Here is a 17,955-nt window from a genome sequence, read left to right on the forward strand (position 1 = left end):
AGCAAAATACCATGTGGACGTTAACTCTATCAAAGCAGCACATTCTTGCTGGATGAGGGTTGGGGGAAGGGGGATTATTCTGGGCACAGCAAGTGTTTTATCTGCAATTGACAAGTCCCCAATCCTCCCAGCTTCTGTTTCTCCCTACTTAAGACCTGGGTCACAGTATTTATTTACTTAAGTGATGGAGATGAAGGCAGGCTTAACGCTGGCCACCTGTCAGAACAACAGTGACCTGCCTCTTAAGGGGATTTTGGCATCCCCCAGCATCTTTATAAGACAAAAGGAGCTGGGGAGAAAATGTAGAGAAAAAATTCACTAATTGAGCTTGAAAAAAGATGGTGAGATGAAATGTAAAGACCCAAAGGGCAAGAGAGGCTAAGATCCATGGGTGCCGTTTAATGCGACTTGAAAGAATACAGCCCCCTTCCTGCTCTGAGATTAGATGGGATTTTGCAAACTAAGATATCCAAACTGAAAAATCAGTCTCCCTGATCTGCCTCTAGCAAATGCCCTTGGCATTCTTCATGTTCTTTTTTTTAATTTATTTTTTAATTGGAGGAAAATTGCTTTGCAATGTTGTGATGGTTTCTGCCATACAACAATGCAAATCAGCCATAATTACACATATATCACCTCCCTTCCCTCCCCACACCCCAGCCCTGCAAATCATCAGAGTGCCTGCCTGGCCTCCCTGTGTTAAACAGCAACTTCTTACTGGCTATCTAGTTTACACATGGTGGTCTAGAATAATGGAAATAAAAACAAAGATAAACAAATGAGACTTAATGAAACCTAAAAGCTTTTGCACAGCAAAGGAAACAATAAACAAGATTAAAAGACAGCCCTCAGAATGGGAGGAAATAATTGCAAATGAAACAACTGACAAAAGATTACTCTCCAAAACATATAAGCAGCTCATACAGCTCAATGGGTAGAATACCTAAATGAACATTTCTCCAGAGAAGACATAGTCTTATAAAGAGGGATCATAAATGGTTTCCAATGACTGCAAACAGACACACTTTCTCAGAAAAAATGCTCTTGTAGGTGAGAAGTCGACGGCAGGTCCTGTCTGGAGAATCTTAAGGCAGCACAGGAGACGGTGTTTATCAAGCATGTGTTACCACTTACTAAGATGCCAGGCAGTGATCTCCACATCATGTAATGTAGACCAACAATGTACAATGATGTCATCATCATCACCATCACCCCCATTTTACAGGAAGGGTGAGTACCCAGCCAAAGTTTGAGGGAGAGCCAGGCGCTGGGGAGCCAGGCGCTGGCTCTAAGCTCTGTGCTCTTCTGCACCACACTGCGCTAGGCTTCAAGTGGGAAGGACGTGGTTCAACTGGCTGCGGTCATAAAGCCCTGTGCAGTGTGCTTCAGCAGGCCCCTAGGTGAGGGACAAGAGAGTACCCCCAGACCCATCAGTCTTCTATCAGCTCTTGGACGGCATTCTCCTTTCTGTCCTAGAGGTAGGGTGATGAAAAGGGTATTGACTAGAGAGTCAAACAGACCTTCCATTTCTCTAGGGAATGAATTTAAAGCTTCCATTTTCCTAGGGAAAGTGATTTAACTTTTGGAGTCTCAGTTTCCTATCTAAAAAGTGGGGCTTAGGTAACCTCTCCCAGGATTCTGAGACCCTGATGCTGGGGAAGAAATTGAAGGCAAAAGAAGGGGTGGGGGTGGCGGCAGAGGATGAGATGGTTGGCTACCCTCACCAACTCAATGGACATGAATTTGAGCAAACTCCAGGATATAGTGAAGGACAGGGAAGCCTGGCGTGCTACAGTCCATGAGGTTGCAAAGAGTCAGACACGAGTTGGTAACTGAATAACAACAACAAAAACAAAATAGGAAACCGACTCAGCAGAGTGCCTGGTTACAGAAGGATAGAAAGTGCATGATGTCGAAGCTATTTCCGATGTTTCCTTGTTATAAGGCCCAGCGGAGAAAACGTCTGGCCTTGGGACAGTCATCCTGGACCCCTGGAGGCAGTTCACACATATGGAATGGTGAACCTGGACCGGCTGAAGGAAGCTCTGTCTGAGCCAGTCCACCCCGTAGATTAACAGACTGGGCTGCTTCCTGCCCCCACACAATGGAAAGCAATTTTAGTAAGTGCTTAGCTTAATTAGTGTCCAGACGTGCTCTCAAGGGCTGGGCACGCACACTTGTCATCGCGATCATCCACCTGTCTCTGGAGAGCCTGCTTTTCCAGAAGTCTGGCTGGGCCTAACTCCCTACACTGTAACCAGCTGAAATTCCCATTTGGTCCATGCTCAGTTCAGCACCCGGGGAATGAGTCTGAAGTCACCACCTCTTCTGCTGATGCAGTAGGTCAAGGAAGTATGGTTTACCTCCATAGCACACCTCAGTTACTAAGGTCATGGACCACTTCTGGCTCTGGGTGGCCACCTAAGACTCTTCATGAGTATTAACAATATGACTCTGAGCCAGAATTCTGGCCTAAGACATTCTCTGTAATTTGCTGGTACTGAAATCAAAGAATTCCTTTTGTGGATTATACCAAAGGATGCCTCATGGGTAGGAAAGGAGGAAGATGTGTTAGAATGCTGCAATCCAACAGGCACTGGAATGCAGACGTACGGGGCATATTGCAGATTCAAGATCACGCTGCTTTTCTTTAATGGCTCTTCCAGAGAAAATTAAAAGAGCGTAACATGGTTTCCCCACCTGGCCCCTGCTGCCTCCTGACTGCTACAATACTCTAGTGGTGCGCCTGCTCAATCTCTAAGTCATGTCTGACTCTTTTGCAACTCCATGGACTATAGCCTGCCAGGCTCCTCTGTCCATGGAATTTCCCAGGCAAGAATACTGGAGTGGGTTGCCATTTCCTCTTCCAGGGATTCTAGTGGTGGACTTTATTTATTAAAAAAAAAAAGTGAGGGGGGGGGATGGTGACTGCTCCTGGGGACGAAAGGGATCATGAAGGGGTTACTCCGTTACCCACCGGTTTGTCTTCTCATTCCCACACACATGTCCACAACAGTCCCTCTTCTGCACAGTCCCTCTGTTCCTACAGACATTACAATCGCTAAAGATGAAATCCTCACCCTCTGAAATCTACAGCAAGATAGATGACAGCATGATGGAAAGAGTACACTGAGTGCCTGATCGATCTACCTGCCAGCCCGTGAATGGAAGGTAATAAAAATTTATTAAAAATTAGAAAAAAAAGTCACTTATTCTAATTCCTCTGAAAGGGAGTAGTACTAATGTGGCATATGAATAAATCCCTCTTGCCCCAGGACTAAACTACCATCCTCCCACCAGCCAACCCTCCAAACAGCACAGATTTAAAAATCTTGCAATTTTATTTGCATATAAAGGCCGCTAGATATAGAATATCACGATAAATTTAAAGAAACAACTGCTTTCCTAAATTTCATTAACAAGATAACATAAAATAGAATAAAGCTCAACAGCATTTACAATGGGGAAACAGAAATGACTATTAGCGACAATATTTTGTGCTAGCGAAGATTGCATCGACACACAGTGCAAAATGGGGGGGTGGGGAGGGAGAAGGACGTAAGAAGACAGTTCAGGGTATTTAAATATAAAGGACAACTAAGCCTCATTTTAGTTAGCTTCCATTGCATCCATTTAAATCTATACACGCCTGCGAGTGTACCTAGATTTAACTCAAGCTCTTTAAGACCTTGAGTTCCGAGAACATGCGTCAGCTCCTTCGGACTTCTGATGCTCCGCGATCAAGCACCCCTTTACAGTTGTACTGTCCTTGGCAATATTAAACTCCTAACTTAGTCATAATACACGAAAAATATTTATATATATAAACCCATATTGAAAAGGAGTCTGCACGCTCGTTTTTTTTTTAAACTGCATGAAATACCTGCTCTTGACAGATTCCATTTCCATATTTTTAAAGCTAAAATAATTTAAAAGAAACAAACAAACGATGAGACCTTGTATAACCACAATATGGATCTCACTAGCTAAGCCATCCTCTAAACAAGAGTTGTTTTTTTCCCTTGACACAGCTTGCTTTATAGTGAGAGTGTGAAGGGAAGTCTTTTCCACGCCTACTTTTGTTGCAAAGATTGCTCTAAATCTGGGCCACGTCTGCAAAAAAGAAGCATTCCCAAGAAAAACAACAACAACAACAAACATCATAAAAATAAAATACTTCAAACAATACTCTTAAACTGTTGTGCAAATCTGGGTAGTTTTTAAAACACTGCCTACCTGCTTTATTTTTTTCTTTTTTCCAGCTTAAAGCATATTAAAATAAGACTTTTGTCACCTTTTCAAAAGAAAGCTTGGCTGTCCTTTGGCGAACACTAACAATTTACAATGGCGTGGCCTTTGAGAAAACAGAAGTCATTTTACAAATGCACAATGCTCTTTTGATTCCAAATGGATGCCCCATTTTAAAAAAAAGAGGAAGAAGAAGCATAACCTCTAGCATCATTTGTGTTCCAGCAATTTACAAAAAGAACTCACAGGATCTGGAAATAAACAAGGAAGAGAATGTAAGTTTATAATTAGAAAAATGGCAGTTTTTTTAGACCTTCCCTCACATTCCAATTGGGTGTCTGGAGCTTCAGGAACCCTGTGGGTTTGGAAGGTCAAATATAATTGGAGGGTTGGTCGGTTGAAAGCTGACTGTACACGTTGAGGCATTGATGTACGTTGTGTAACCGTCGGTCATAATGCCGTAACCTGTGGAGAGAGAGTGTCACACTTACTGTGAAATATACAAATGATAGTGACTCAGTGCAGGACTATCAGATAAGGAAAACAAAAAAGTCTTTGCCAGTGGGCAGTGAGAGGAAATTCAGTGGAGCCCCCTCTGGATGTTACAGCTTTCAGAAGCTGCCTCCCGATTTTATTTTCTTTAAAGGGGGAATCCTCTATTTCAAAGAAAAGTGATTCCTTTTAATTTATTTCAACACTCGATTTGTAGAGGAGAGGCTGTGATTTCTTTACTAGTGAGAATAGAGAAAAAACATTTTTTCCCTCTTTTTTCAAATATGATTTTCATTTCAAAGCCCTGTATTAACTATTGAGTTTCAGGGAAGAAGATGAGCAACATAAACTCCTCAAGGGCAAACACATCCTTCACTCAACCCCAAATGGGCTTCAAGACAGGTGAGACTCACATAGGGTATTGCACTGGGAGTTGACAGACACGAATACCTAGCTTCCTTATTTATAAAATAAGCTCTAAACTGCCCCCAGTGAGAGTTAACAGTAAGTTATCTTTTCAAAATTAATTAATTTCTTTGGCTCCACTGGGTCTTAGTTGCAGCATACAGGATCTTTGGTTGTGGCATGTGGGATCTAGTTCCCTGACCAGGAATCAAACCTGGGCCCCCTGAATTGGAAGTGCTGGAATCCTAGCCACTAGACCATCAGGGAAATTCCAACACTAACTGATCTTACTGTCAACTATAAATTGGTGCTTGCCAAGGGCATTTGCCATCTGCCTCTGTGGAGACGGAATCCTGTGTTGCTGTAGCTGTTGACTTTCGACATGCCCTGAAGGCAGGTCAGGATGGAGAGTGAGGCACTCTGTGCTCCAGGGAAACTGGTGGAACAGGTCTTTAGATAGTGAAGGTATTTTCAGGAACTGATTTCATGACCCCAATCCTCTGTTGTTCAGTCGCTCAGTCGTGTCTGACTCTCTGTGAACCATGGACTGCAGCACTCCAGGCTTCCCTGCCCTTCACCATCTCTGGGAGTTTGCTCAAACTCATGTTCATCGAGTTGGTGATGCCATCCAACCATCTCATCCTCTGTCTTCCCCTTCTCCTCCCACCTTCAATCTTTCCCAGCATCAGGGTCTTTTCTAATGGGTCAGCTCTTCACATCAGGTGGCCAAAGTATTGGAGCTTTAGCATCAGTCCTTCCAATGAATATTCAGGACTGATTTCCTTTAGGATGGACTGGTTGGATCTCCTTGCAGTCCAAGGGACTCTCAAAAGAGTCTTCTCCAACAGCACAATTTCAAAGCATCAATTCTTCAGTGCTCAGCCTTCTTTATGGTCCATCTCTCACATCTGTACATGATTACTGGAAAACCCATAGCTTTGACTATATGGACCCCAACCCTTGCATCTCTTCATATCTAGAAAAGCACTAAATCCCTTCATGGTGACATCAGCTCCTCATGACTAGCAGAAAAGCTTTTATAAAGTAAATGCTTGATTGCACTGAATGCCCCCTTCAGGAAAATCTTACATATTGACATTCCGCTACTACCTCTTTGGAACAGTTTCTCAGTTATCTGAGGTGCTGTCTCCCAGGCTGCAGTTCTCATTTTGCCCCCAATAAAACTTAACTCAAAACTCTCACGTTGTGCATCTTTTTAGTCAACATTTTCTTACTTGAATTGTGTGACTTTGATGCTGAGTTCCATTTTATTCAAAAGAATCAGTAATAATCAAATATCTGGGGTCTTCCTGGGTAGCTCAGCAGTGAAGAATCTGCCTGCAATGCAGGAGACTTGGGTTCAACTTCTGGGTCAGGAATATCCCCTGGAGAAGGAAATGGTAACCCTCTCCAGTATTCTTGCCTGGAAAATCCTATGGACAAAGGAGGCTGGTGGGCTACCGCCCTTTGGGTCACAAAGAGTCAGACACAACTTAGGAACTAAACGAGAAACAATCAAATGTCCAAGTGGTCTGGAGAGATACCATATAGAACACTGCTTCCTACACTTCCTACACCACGGGACACTGGCTCAAGTGAAAACACTTCCCATAGGTGGTATACATCTCCCGTGACCTATGAGAAGAAAGCTAAGCAAGTTTCTCTGGGCCTTTGGTCCGTATATTCGTATCTCTTACAAATTTCAACATGTTGAAATTTTTAGCACGTTTGCAGATTCGCACATGTCCCTGGATACCTTATATTTTGTCTTACAGCCTCTGTAATTAAGTTTGTAATTCTATGTCGGTATCAGGTTCTTATGGCACAAAAGACTACATCTATGAAAAAAGAAATTTATCAGGACTTATACAAGTAACTGATAAGGCTTTTTTTCCCCCCTTCCATTTGCTAAAATTTCTCTAAATAAGCCTGTGGAGAGCTTAATGAGGGTCAATGGAAAAAATCTCTTAAGAAAAGAAAAGAAGCATTTAAAATGTGCACTGTTTCGTTCTGGGGTCATAAAGTCTTGTTATCTCTCTCCATCAGGAGGCTGGTATTTGCCCTCTCTTTGCCCTCTTTAGCTGTCTTAAACGAATAAAAGCGAGACAAGTTTATTTGAATATGATCTCCTTCCTTTTAAGCACGTTTATTATTTGGGGACTTCAGTGGAATTCCCCAATTGTCTGGCTACTTTAAAGCTAATTAATGATTTTTTTTAAAAAGGATAAAATGCAAACTTATAGGCGAGGATGCAGAAATTCACAACTGCTCCCCAGAAATGCTATTTAGACATGATCTTCCATCCTTCTACTCCCAGCCTGTATCAGGCCTTAGAGAAGTGCCCTCCTTTCCAAAGAGTGTGGCTCAAAGTCAGGGCAGGATGATATCCGCTCTCAGGGAGCTGGCCCCCTGCTCTCCATCCACACAGCTCGTGCCTGCACTCGGAGCAAGCTGGATTTTCTCTGGCCCCAGTAGGATGATTTTCAATATGCTGTTTATTACCCACCTAGCCAGGAAGCCACTGGATTGAGGACTTTGCAAAGCAAACTTTGGTTTTTTGCAGTGCCAGGCCTAAACTCCTCACCTGCGGGTTCATAAATAACTCAGAGTAATAGCCATAAGCAAGTGAATATGGAGGCTGCCCACATACACACACTCATTGCACACAAACATATGTAACCAGGAGATGATGGTGCAACCACAAAACCTAAGGTCTGTCTGTCCCAAGGCTCAGGGACCCCCGGTTTGAAAAAGTGACAAGAGGCAAAATCTAGGGCCTCCAGCGAGGCTTTCAGATTCTGTGAACTTGACTTCACAGCTTACCCTGAAAGGCAGAAAATAGCAACTTGACCAGTTCCCATCTAGGGGAGATTTAATTATGCTGTTTAACCTCAGGCCCAACTAAAAGCACTCATGATTTCTGAGAAGTCTGAAATGGTTTTCTGAGCTTAGTAAGGAAAAGCCTACCTACAAATGTGTAGGTTCCACCACTTCAGTTCTGTATCTTTCATTGCATTTGCAAAGTTATTAATATTTTTTGGAGAAAGTCTTGTCTTGGGTATATTCCATATGAATTATAATATTTATAGGTAGGAAGAGGCCAAGAACATTATTTAGTCTAAAATCCAGGCCATTTCTTCTAATGGTCTTAAAGAGAAAATCTGTCCTTCTATCAGTGCTGCTCTGGAATAGTGGTTATCAAACACTCTTCATCAGAGCCCTGAGATTCCAGAAGTCATCCGGGGTTAGCGATGGGTTTCCCAAAAGGTAGACCAGATTTGGTTTCTTCCTCTTTATGGAGGAGGGCATGGCAAGCCACTCCAGTGTTGCCTGAGAACCCCGATAGACAGAGGAGACTGGTGGGCTACAGTCTATGGAGTCGCAAAGAGTTGGACACGACTGAGTGACTGAGCACACACGTTCTGCTTAAAAGAGAGCAGTTCTCCACAAAATACTTCTCAGCTTTATATCCAAGTGTTTCTCATAACATTTCATCTCATTGAAAGCACTCCACAGGTAAAGAGTTTGGCAACCACCACTCCAGTTATTCCCGGTAACTAAGGTCTCTGTTGTGGAATGAGATCATGGATAATGACTCATAATGTTGTGAACCCCTTTCTTCTGGTCTTACCTTCATGGATTCCACCAAACACATGGAGTTTGGGCCGGACTCGCCTCTGGACTGTGTTTAAAAGCTCCACGCAGCCCACTCTCTGAAGCTCCTTTGGAACCCAGTCTCGAAAACCTAAGGGTAAAATGCAATCAATACTCTTAATTTTCTGTCTTCAGGTAAGGTTTCATTTAGACTTTCAGGAAGCCATAACTCACAGAAGGTTTATTACATTATCTGTAATCCTAGCCTCCCCATTAAAGCTTACAATGGCTTTTAAGGAACTTTTCACTCGTCACTTTGTCTTCTTTAGGATCTTGAAAAATTTTTTTTTTTTGGTTTCCATTTTTTTTCCTTCTGTTAATTAACATTTTTTTTTTCCCCTCCCTGTGAGGGATTTGATTTATTCAGCCATGGGCTTCAAATCTTCTTCATGGGCCCAATGACATTTATTCCCGGCAGTCCCATACTCTCTCTTTTTCTCTCAATTCAGTTGCTTTCTTTTTTAAATTATAGCTCTCTTAGAGCAGTCTACTTCCAAGATGTAGACTTTAAAGAAGAAGGGCTAGGAGGGACTTCCTATAAACTGGCCACAAGATAGCTTGTTCTCTTTATTTTAATTTTCATTTTTTATCTTTGGCAGCACAGTGTGGCGTGTGGAATCTTAAGAGTTCCCCAACCAGGGATTGAACCCATGCCCTCTTGCAGTGGAAGTACAGAGTCCTAACCACTGGACCGCCAGGGAAGTCCCTGTTCACTTTAAACACGTCAACCCTTAACCCTTGGTGGTTCCTGATGACCCAGGCTTGGGAATGCCAAGCTTTTCCTCTGGTCTCCTCTCTAGCAATGGGGCAACTGATAACCCAGGCTTGGGAATGCCAAGCTTTTCCTCTGGTCTCCTCTCTAGCAACGGGGCAACTGATGACCCAGGCTTAGGAATGCCGAGCTTTCCCTCTGGTCTCTCTAGCAACGGGGCAACCATGGCGACCCTGTGGTGGCGTGCAGTAAGCTGGGGCTGATGGACTGCCTTCACGGAAAAGCCACTTAGTTCTATGCCTAATGCAGAAAATCCATGAAAACTGACATCAATTATAGCAAAAGTCAGCTATCTGAATGATTATGGCCCAGAATGGAATCCAATCGCCTCAGCGGGGTGGGGTGTTACGAAAGCAGACAGGCCAAAAGGCTAAGTCATAATCAGTGGGAACACACACCATTGCTCCATTAGGTGATTTCTACCACTCAGAACTGATCAGGCAGAAAGGGAGAGGCCAGCTCACTCCACTTTGTTTGGCAAAACAGTAGAAATGGAGTTTTAACATCTCTATAAAGACATGCTGACTGGGGAATGGACAGAGAATATGGAAAAGCGTGGACTACAAGCAAGGGGCCCTATAAAAAATTCAATCAGAGATTTCAAAACTTTGCTAATTAGAGGAAAAACCTAAACCCACAGTGAGTGGCATATTCCCTCATGGATTTTTTTTTTTTTTTTTTTTTGAAGAGGGAAAACATCTCAAAAGTGTCTCCCTCGTATCATAATAATGAAGTCCCATGTGCCATGGTTCCTTTCTTAACAGGAAAAGATTCAAGGCCAATCCCCACATTCACCTCCTACCTCCTAGTCCAGAATGTTCACAAGAATTCCCAGTTAACTATACTGATTAATGTTCAGCTTTACCTAATGAAAACTTTGCCTGACTTTTTATTAATAGAGCTTCTCTGATAGCTCAGTTGATAAAGAATCTGCCTCCAATGCAGGAGACCCGGTTCAATTTCTGGGTTGGGAAGATCCCCCTGGAAGAGGGAAAGGCTACTCCCTCTAGTATTCTGGCCTGGGGAATTCCATGGACTGTATAGTCCATGGGGTCGCAAAGAGTCAGACACGACTGAGCAACTTTTACTTTCACTAACATTTTGGAACTCTCTGATGTAGATCTTACCCTGCTACATGCCCAGCCGCTCTCTAGGTTACCCCAACTTTACTACAAAGAGAGGGATGGCAGCCTCTTTATTAAGAGTTCCCGGATGGGGGTGGGATGAATTGGGAGGTTAGGATTAACATATATACACTACTGACACTATGTCTAAGATAGATAACTAAGGAGAACCTGCGGTATAGCACAGGAAATGCTACTCAGTGCTCTGTAAGGAAATCTTCCCCAAAAGAGATAGATGTATACGTGTAGCTAATTCACTTTGTTGCACAGAAGAAACCAATACAATATTGTAAAGCAACTATACGCCAATAAAATTAATTAAAAAAAAAAGAGTTCCTGGAATGTATGAATTCTTTGGAGGCCAGAATTCAGACTGACTGCCACTTGCTTTTGTACCAAAGCTAATGACTTTGTTAACAACAAATCAATTGTTCTGTTCAAAGTTATTTTCCAAATAATACTTCAGGCAGGTAAACATTTCTATGCTGAGGATGCCCAAGTCCCTGACAGTAAACAGCCTTAAGAGGATCAAGCCCAGACCTAACTAGGTAACTCAGGGAAAGGATGGAGTTGGCTAGGATTTGGTCTCTGCAGTGTCTCTCTACTGAACTCATGCTGAGCAGAATACTTAGCCAACAATTTAATGACTTAGTCTCCAATGATTGTAAAACAGGGAAATTAATTACTTATGACTTGATAAAGGTTACTGATAAGTATAACTGTGTAACGTATGGAGGAGGTGGGGGTAGGGTAGGGAAAAAGCACAGGGATGGAGATTCTGAAGCTTTGAAAAGTCGGGAAGTGCTGATCTTGTGCAAATCTGTATAAATTCCATGTCTGCAACAGAACTGGCTCCTTGTCTTGTTTTCCCTTCACTCCTCTTTATGAAAATGTGCCACCGTGGCTCATGCCCTGGTCCTCCCTTCCGCTGTTTCTTAGGGCAGGAAGGCAGCACTAAGTGGTGTGGGTGGGGAGGGGGTAACATCTATGAAGATTAAATTCACATTAGGGGATGTGCATTAGGTATCTTTCATTTTTCAGGTTGACAGAGGAGCGAAGTGACATGGACAGCAACCCCAAACAGGGAAAAAATGAGAAAAATCTTTTTGCATTGTTTTCCCCCTCTCTCCAAACCAAGAGGATCAAGAAAACTTTCCTAGCACTGAACATTTAACAATTTAAGACGACAGATTTCATGTTTCTGGTTTTGAATACAATTTTTTTTTTTTTAAAAGGAAACTCTCCTACTATAAAGGAAACATCTGGATTGTCTGAGAATACCTTCGTTTGACAAGGATGTGCCAGCATAATAGACACTCAGTAGGTGGGAGGATCAGGTTGGTGGTCCTGTTTGGAAAGGGGCTTCCCAGGTGGCTCAGCAGTAAAGAATCTGCCTGCCAAGCAGGAGATGTGGGTTCAATTTCTGGGCCAGGAAGATCCCCTGGAGAAGGAAATGGCAACCCACTCCAATATTCTTGCCTGAGGAATCCCAGGGGCAGAGGGGCCTGGTTGGCTATAGTCCATGGGGTGGAGAAAGAGTCAGACACAATTTAGCGACTAAACAACAACAACAACAACCTGTTTGAAAAATATTCTGTGGCTAAACCGAACCACTAACAAGCACATGAATCATTAGAAGATAATTATATAAACTGAATAATCATCTTCTGGCCCACAGTCTGGATAACTGAAGGTAGCTGTGGTGCACATTGGCAATCTAAAGCGGGATGCAGCTTCACTGTTATCTGTAAGATCCAGCATCTTTAAGTAAGGTTCAACACACTGTGCCGTGCCTAGTCGCTCAGTCATGTCCAACTCGTTGTGACCCCATGGACTGTAGCTCACCAGGCTCCTCTGTCCATGGGGATTCTCCAGGCAAGAATACTGCAGTGGGGTGCCATGCCCTCCTCCAGGAGATCCAGGCTCGAGCCCAGGTCTCCCGCATTACAGGCAATTTTTTTTTTTCCATCTGAGCCCTTACTTAACACTTCAGCTTAAAAAAAGAGAGAGAAAAAAGATTCTTTTCCTGTATAATTAGCTCAGTGTTAAACTTTTAAAGATCTCCTAGGTTCCACTATTACATGGAAAAGGAAAATGAGTTACTCTGAATGAAAGATTTCCATCATTTCATTACCATTCAAAAGCCCTGTGATTGGGAGGTCCCCACCCCACCCCTTCACTCCAAAGTGAATACAGTTCTTAAAATAAATGATCAAGCTCAAAGGACTGTGGTGCTTTATGCTCATTTGATTTTTTCCTGAGTTGACTAAATCAAAAAATTTAATTTCAAGAACACCTGTAAGCCCAGCAGAACTGCTGAGTTTAATTATCATACTGGGTTTCTTTAAAGACATTGACTTTTCTTTTTTCGATCACTTTTTTTTTTTTTTTTTTTTGAGGAAAATGATTATGTCCCTGAAGCATTAGTCATTATGCTTGGGAAAAAAAGGCATCACAGATAACGAAAGGACACCTTTGCTTCACTTACCTAGAGGAGGTCCGTGTGTCATGAGTATGTCAATGCCCTCGGGGATGAGGTTCCACTTGTCCAGCAGAGACTGACCTCTGGGCAGGTTAAAGCCCCATCCATTAAACCACGGGGTCCTTTGGGGGAGACAATGTACATGGTATCAGGCCAGCAGAGCCACATGTCCGCTCTATACTATTTCTCTCTCACACATTCATTCCCCTACGGTTTGCATTGCTCTCTTTCCTCTTTCTGATGGTTGGCCCTGGCAGCAGGATGCTTTTTTGTTGACTGCTTCAAAACCGGCGCATCTGAAAGCCAGTGTGGAGCCTATGAATGTTCAACTAGAAAGGGGCACAAGAGCCTTTCCAGTGGAGACTTTCCCAGCAGACCTCTATCAAAATCTTAACAATGCTTTGTCTTTCCCCAAATTTCAGTGCTTCCAAAAGATGCCCAACCCAGATCTGAAGCCTGTCCACTTTTGCTGCAGTGCTTAGGGCTAAGAAATTTCACCAATCTCCCTTCTTTCTCACCATCACTATGGAAGGGCTTCACCAGAAAGATTCTTACTGAAATTCTTGGAGAAACAGACAAGCGCTCTGAAGGCAGAAACCTGTGCACTTATGAGATGTTTTGAACATCTTAGACTGAGAATGCTGCAAAGAGCTGGGAGGTGGGGGTCTCTGAAAGGTGAGAAGGGACACAGGGAACAAAAACTCAATGTGGAATTTTCCCCCATCAGCAAAAGGAAGACTTCTGGGGACATACTTGGTCACTCTGGAATCCATTCTCCTGACACCAAATGCATGCATTCCACCTTCTCAGGGATGTCTGCTCTAGGAATGAGTTTCTGAGATTGATGCTCTACATTGAAATAATGGTGTCTTTGTCCATCCAATGAGGATTTTTAACTGGAGCTGAAAATGTCTCTATCATTTATAACAATGGGAGAATGATCATTTTTCTTCTATAAGTACTACAGGCTAAATCACATCAGCACCAAACAGTGCCCAGTGCTGTCTTGTTCCCAAATATCTAGATGTAACCATTATTTTTCAAAACTAATTCTCTTTTGTGCTGCAGGAAAATTCTAATTTACTAGGGTATACACATCAAAGACAAGTTGGTCAGTTTCCTGGCTAAGCCCAACTTTTCCCTTCAGCTTAAGCTGACCCGTCCATGCCCACTGAGAGAGGTAACCCTGTGTACAAGGGCACCTGGTTTGTCACAGCTAATACAATGGGGGCATGACTATTTAAAGCCAGTCATGGGTTAGACTAATCAGTGACTCTCAAGACTCTGCACTCAGAAACACTTAACCATCATTCTTTTGGGGGTGGGCGTGCATAGTCAAGGGGCTTCCCAGGTAGCGCTAGTGATAAAGAACCTGCCTGCCCAGGAGACATAAGAGTTATGGGTTCGATCCCTGGGTCCAGAAGATCCCCTGGAGGAGGGCATGGCAATCCACTCCAGTATTCTTGTCTGGAGAATCCCATGGACAGAGGAGCCTGGTGGGCTACAGTCCACAGAGTCACAAAGAGTTGGACATGACTGAAGTGACTCAACACACACACGTGCAAGGTCAAGGCCAGAGGTGAAAGGATGGCACCTGGCAGCCTGGTGAAGATCCACCTTATAGGTGAGAACCACACCTGAGGTGGCTGAGAGTACGTTTCAGAGATAACAGACTGTGTGGCCTCAGCTAGAAAAAGAGAAACCAAGGAAATATCTGACTTGGTTCCTAACCAAGGCCCTAAGCCATCCTCAGAAAACGTACTTGTAATAATGATAGCTATACAATAACAATCATCATTATTAAAGCTATTATTTAGTGAGTGTTCACTCCATGTCAAGGTACCACTCTAAGTACTTTATTTGTATTAACACATTCAAAGCTCACAGCATGCTCAGGAGATAGGTGCTCTTATTAAGCATATTTTACAGATGAGAAAACGGAGGTACACGGTGGTCAGGTAAACACAGGCAATGAACTAGACAAAAACCCAAGCAGTCTGATTCCAAAACCAAGCCTCTTAATCACCATGCAATTCTCCTTCTCATATACAATCTGGATTAACTTACTTCTTGCCGTGAGTAAGCCTCCCTCTGCATTCTTTCAAGTTTGAGTGTCTTATTGCTTGAAGTCAAATGAGCTCTGAACCAGAATAGTACATCAACTGCATGGTTCTGAAATCCAGCCATAAAATGCTGAAGTACACAGGGATGCTTTCTGCCTATGAAAGTCATCCTCAGGATTTTGTTGGAGCTGTCTAAAGAGAGGGCTTCCCTGGGTGGCTCGGTGGTAAAGGACCCACCGGCCAAGGCAGGAGACGGGGCTTCGATTCCTCGGTCGGGGAGATCCCTTGAAGAAGGAAATGTCTCCTACGTTGGGAGGCAGGTTCTTCCTTCTCATTTGTAAAAAGTGGATTGCCATTTTCTTCTCCAGTAACTCATTCTTGCCTTGGACAAGAATGGACAATTGTCCATGGACAATCCCATGGACAGAGGAGCCTGGCGAGCTACAGTCCATGGGGTCACAAAAAGTCAGACACGACTTACTGACTAAACAACAACCTAAAGACAAGTCGTGGTTTCATCTCTGGGATCCTAACTTGAGGAAGTATGGAAGCCTAGTATTGCCCGGGAGCTATTTCACACCGTGCAGACAGTTTGTGCTTGAAAAAAAACCACCACAAAGAATGGCAAGCCAAGAAGCGAGTGCCTTGATGATCTTGTTGGCACAGGAAACCACACTTTTCTTCCAAGTATATAAGGCACCAAAATCCTTTTCTTATTAGTCTGAGTTAGATCCTGTTTCTTGCAACTAAAATAGTTCTAATATATGCAGCTATTGTGTTTAGCATGGTGGTTTAGTCATTAGTGTGAATTGCTCAGTCGTGGCCAACTCTTTGTTGGACTGTAGTCCAGACCCCGTGGACTGTAGCCCTCCAGGCTCCTCTGTCCATGGGATCTCCCAGGCAAGAATACTGGAGTGGATTGCCATTTCCTTCTCCAGGGGATCTTCTTGACCCAAGATCGAACCCAGGTCTCCTGCACTGCAGGTGGATTCTTTACCGATTGGGCTATCAGAGAAGCCGTATAAATGACCAAAGTATCTGTGATTGGCAATCATTATCCACACACCAAGATATCCATGTCCTAATCCCTGGAGCCTATACATATATTACTTTTCATGACAAAGGGGGATTAAAAGTCTGCCAGCGGAGTTCAGGACCTAACCTTAAACTATGGAGATGATCCTGGATTACCTAGGTAGGTCAGTGAAAGCACAAGGTCCTTAAAAGTGAAGAAGGCAGGCAAATGAGATTAAAGTGATGCAGTGTAAGAAACAATCAACTGGCTGTGGCTGGCTTTGAAGAGGAAGGAAGGGGAACACAAACTAGGGAATGTGGCCAGTGTCAAGAAGCTGGAGAAGGTAAGGAGAGAAAACAAAGGCTCTCACAGAGACTCCAGAAAGGAATACAGCCCTGTTGACACCTGGATTCAGCCCAGTGTGACCGCTGTCAGATTTCTGACCAACAGATTCAGAGGTAATAAATATGTGTTGGCTTAGATAAGTGGATAAAGAAGACGCGGTATACATATACAATGAATACTACTCAGCCATGAAAAAAAGTAAATGTTTCACATTTGCAGTAACATGGATGGACTTGGAGGGTTTTATGCCACGTGAAATAAGTCAGACATAGAAAGACAAATACTGTATGATACCACTTAAATGTGGAATCTAACAAATATAACAAACTAGAGAATGGAACAACAAAAAGAAGCAGATTCACCAGATATAGAGAACAAGTTAGTGGTTACCAGAGGGAGGGGGAGGAAGGGGGTGCAATACCGAGGGAGGGGAGCAGGAGGTACAAACTGTTAGGTGCAAAATAAGCTACAAGGATGTATTGGACAATGTGGGGAATATGGCCAATATTTTATAATAACTATAAATGGAGTATAACCTTTAAAAATTGTGACTATATTGTATACCTGTAACAAATGATACTGTACAACTATACTGCAGTTTAAAATATATTAAAAATAAATATATGTTGTTTATGCTACTAAATTTGTGATGATCTGTTACAGCAGCAAAAGAAAACTAACAGAATATCAAACTGTCTGGTTATAAAATCTAGGGACTAAATAGGGACTTCCTTGGTGGTCCAGTGGCTAAGACTCTGTGCTCCCAATGCGGGAGGGGGGTTCGATCCCTGGTCAGGGAACTAGATTCCATTGGCTGCAACTAAGACCCAGCACAGCTAAATAAATAAATGAACAAATAAAATATACTTGAAAAAAATCCAGGGATTATAAGCGGCCTGAGACTTACCTGGTACACAGTGTACATCCAATCAACAGTCCTTCCACAACCACACTGTCTGTGACCCTTCCAGACCTCAATGAGCCAACCTTGCTCTCTCTCGACTTTTAGGACTACCCTGTCTTCAGGATCTTCAATGTTTTCATTAGAGTCTAAAACAGAGCTTTGCCAGTTTGGGATGCCCATCTTTCCCCTTTATTATACAATAATGACCCGCTTCCCAGATTTGTTTTAAAAGTAAAAAGAGAGAGAGAAAAAAGGCAAGTTCAGAAGCCAGTGAAGACTTAGTGCGCATTCTGGCATGAGAGAGAGGAAAATAAGCAAAAACATCTGTTTTCCTAGATTTTGAAAACAAGCTTCTGGGCTGATGGGTCCTGTCTGAATGGTGAATAAAGAAGGGTTTGAAAGAGTCCCAAGCACACCCAAGTCGTTGGTACAATGGGGGGCTCTGATTTCA

General features: G+C 43.0%; 1 protein-coding gene and 1 non-coding gene across 4 annotated transcripts in view; both read right to left on the bottom strand.

The window, feature by feature from the left end:
• Positions 1–3,322: 3,322 nt before the first annotated feature.
• The window catches only part of MPPED2 (metallophosphoesterase domain containing 2), a 210,916-nt gene continuing 196,283 nt past the window's right edge, over positions 3,323–17,955 (bottom strand). For all 3 annotated transcript variants that reach the window (XM_027979587.2, XM_012096142.5, XM_042233306.1), the window contains exons 5-7: positions 13,184–13,299; positions 8,777–8,890; positions 3,323–4,713 (exon numbers count right to left, since the gene is read on the bottom strand). In XM_027979587.2, coding sequence (XP_027835388.1) covers positions 4,595–4,713; positions 8,777–8,890; positions 13,184–13,299 — 349 coding nt within the window. In that variant the 3' untranslated portion in view covers positions 3,323–4,594. The remainder of the gene's footprint in view (positions 4,714–8,776; positions 8,891–13,183; positions 13,300–17,955) is intronic.
• Positions 5,339–5,412, bottom strand: TRNAG-UCC (transfer RNA glycine (anticodon UCC)). Its single transcript has one exon. It is a non-coding gene; the product is annotated as a tRNA-Gly (tRNA).

The sequence above is a fragment of the Ovis aries genome, chromosome 15 (genome assembly GCF_016772045.2).
Source record: "Ovis aries strain OAR_USU_Benz2616 breed Rambouillet chromosome 15, ARS-UI_Ramb_v3.0, whole genome shotgun sequence".
Taxonomy (NCBI): domain Eukaryota; kingdom Metazoa; phylum Chordata; class Mammalia; order Artiodactyla; family Bovidae; genus Ovis; species Ovis aries.